The following is a 787-nucleotide window of genomic DNA, read 5'->3' as shown; positions in this document are numbered from 1 at the left end:
ACTCTATATACAAGCGACTGTGTTGGTGGTCAGTCGGCAGTGAGGCTGGTGTTAGCTGCGAGCTGGGAGGCGCTGAGGCGCTAATACGTGCAAGGGTCATCAGGTTTAGGGGATGTGGGCGCCCTGGGGCTGGAAGCCGAGTTCATTGGCGATGTAGGTGATGGTGTAGGTGACACCGTCGTCGCCGATGTAGGAGTACTGGCCGCGGACCTCGATGGCCTCGCCTTCGGTACCCAGGTTCTTCAGCTGACCTTCGGCGGACACTGACTTGCCGTCGCTTGTCTGGAAACTGAAAGACAATTTGATTAAAGACATCAGGTGGAATTTGGTGGCGACAAGTCGCAACCGTTGTTATGTATTGTCATGTCTTGGCCACTCCATGTCATGTGGTCGTGTACATTCGTGAACATCCCGCTTGTGCCATTGCCTAGTAGTTAATTTAAAAGAGCCAGGAATTATAAAAGTGTCACTACCTGAAGGCGAAGGGGCCGGTTCCGATGTTATCGAAGTTCTGGGATGTGGTCTCCGCTCCCTTGGGGTCGACAGGCAGGGCGGCCGCCGCGCACACCAGCAGAGCAATTGCGATCACCTGCACAAAACACACATATTAAGAAGAAAATAATAATATTGTGAAAGAAAGTAATGAAAGCTGGTATTAATTAAAAATGTAATTAAACTATAACGACGATATCTTTGGTCGGGTCGCAAAGGAAATCGAGTGGTTATTAACTTACGGATTTCATTTTGAGATGAGTGTTGTGTGTGTGGTACGAGAGGATGAGGCTAG

The 787-nt window shown here is 49.4% G+C and overlaps 1 protein-coding gene across 1 annotated transcript; it reads right to left on the bottom strand.

The window, feature by feature from the left end:
* Positions 1–11: 11 nt before the first annotated feature.
* LOC106104520 (flexible cuticle protein 12-like) lies at positions 12–781 on the bottom strand. Its single transcript, XM_013284597.1, has 3 exons — positions 735–781; positions 474–589; positions 12–289 (listed from the first exon to the last, which is right to left on the bottom strand). Exons 1-3 carry the CDS (start codon positions 741–743, stop codon positions 106–108), a joined length of 309 nt encoding a protein of 102 aa, XP_013140051.1. The 5' UTR covers positions 744–781; the 3' UTR covers positions 12–105.
* Positions 782–787: the final 6 nt, after the last annotated feature.

This window comes from Papilio polytes, unplaced genomic scaffold, assembly GCF_000836215.1.
Source record: "Papilio polytes unplaced genomic scaffold, Ppol_1.0 DF823529.1, whole genome shotgun sequence".
Taxonomy (NCBI): Eukaryota; Metazoa; Arthropoda; class Insecta; order Lepidoptera; family Papilionidae; genus Papilio; species Papilio polytes.
This window is presented reverse-complemented; position numbering and strand designations above follow the sequence as displayed.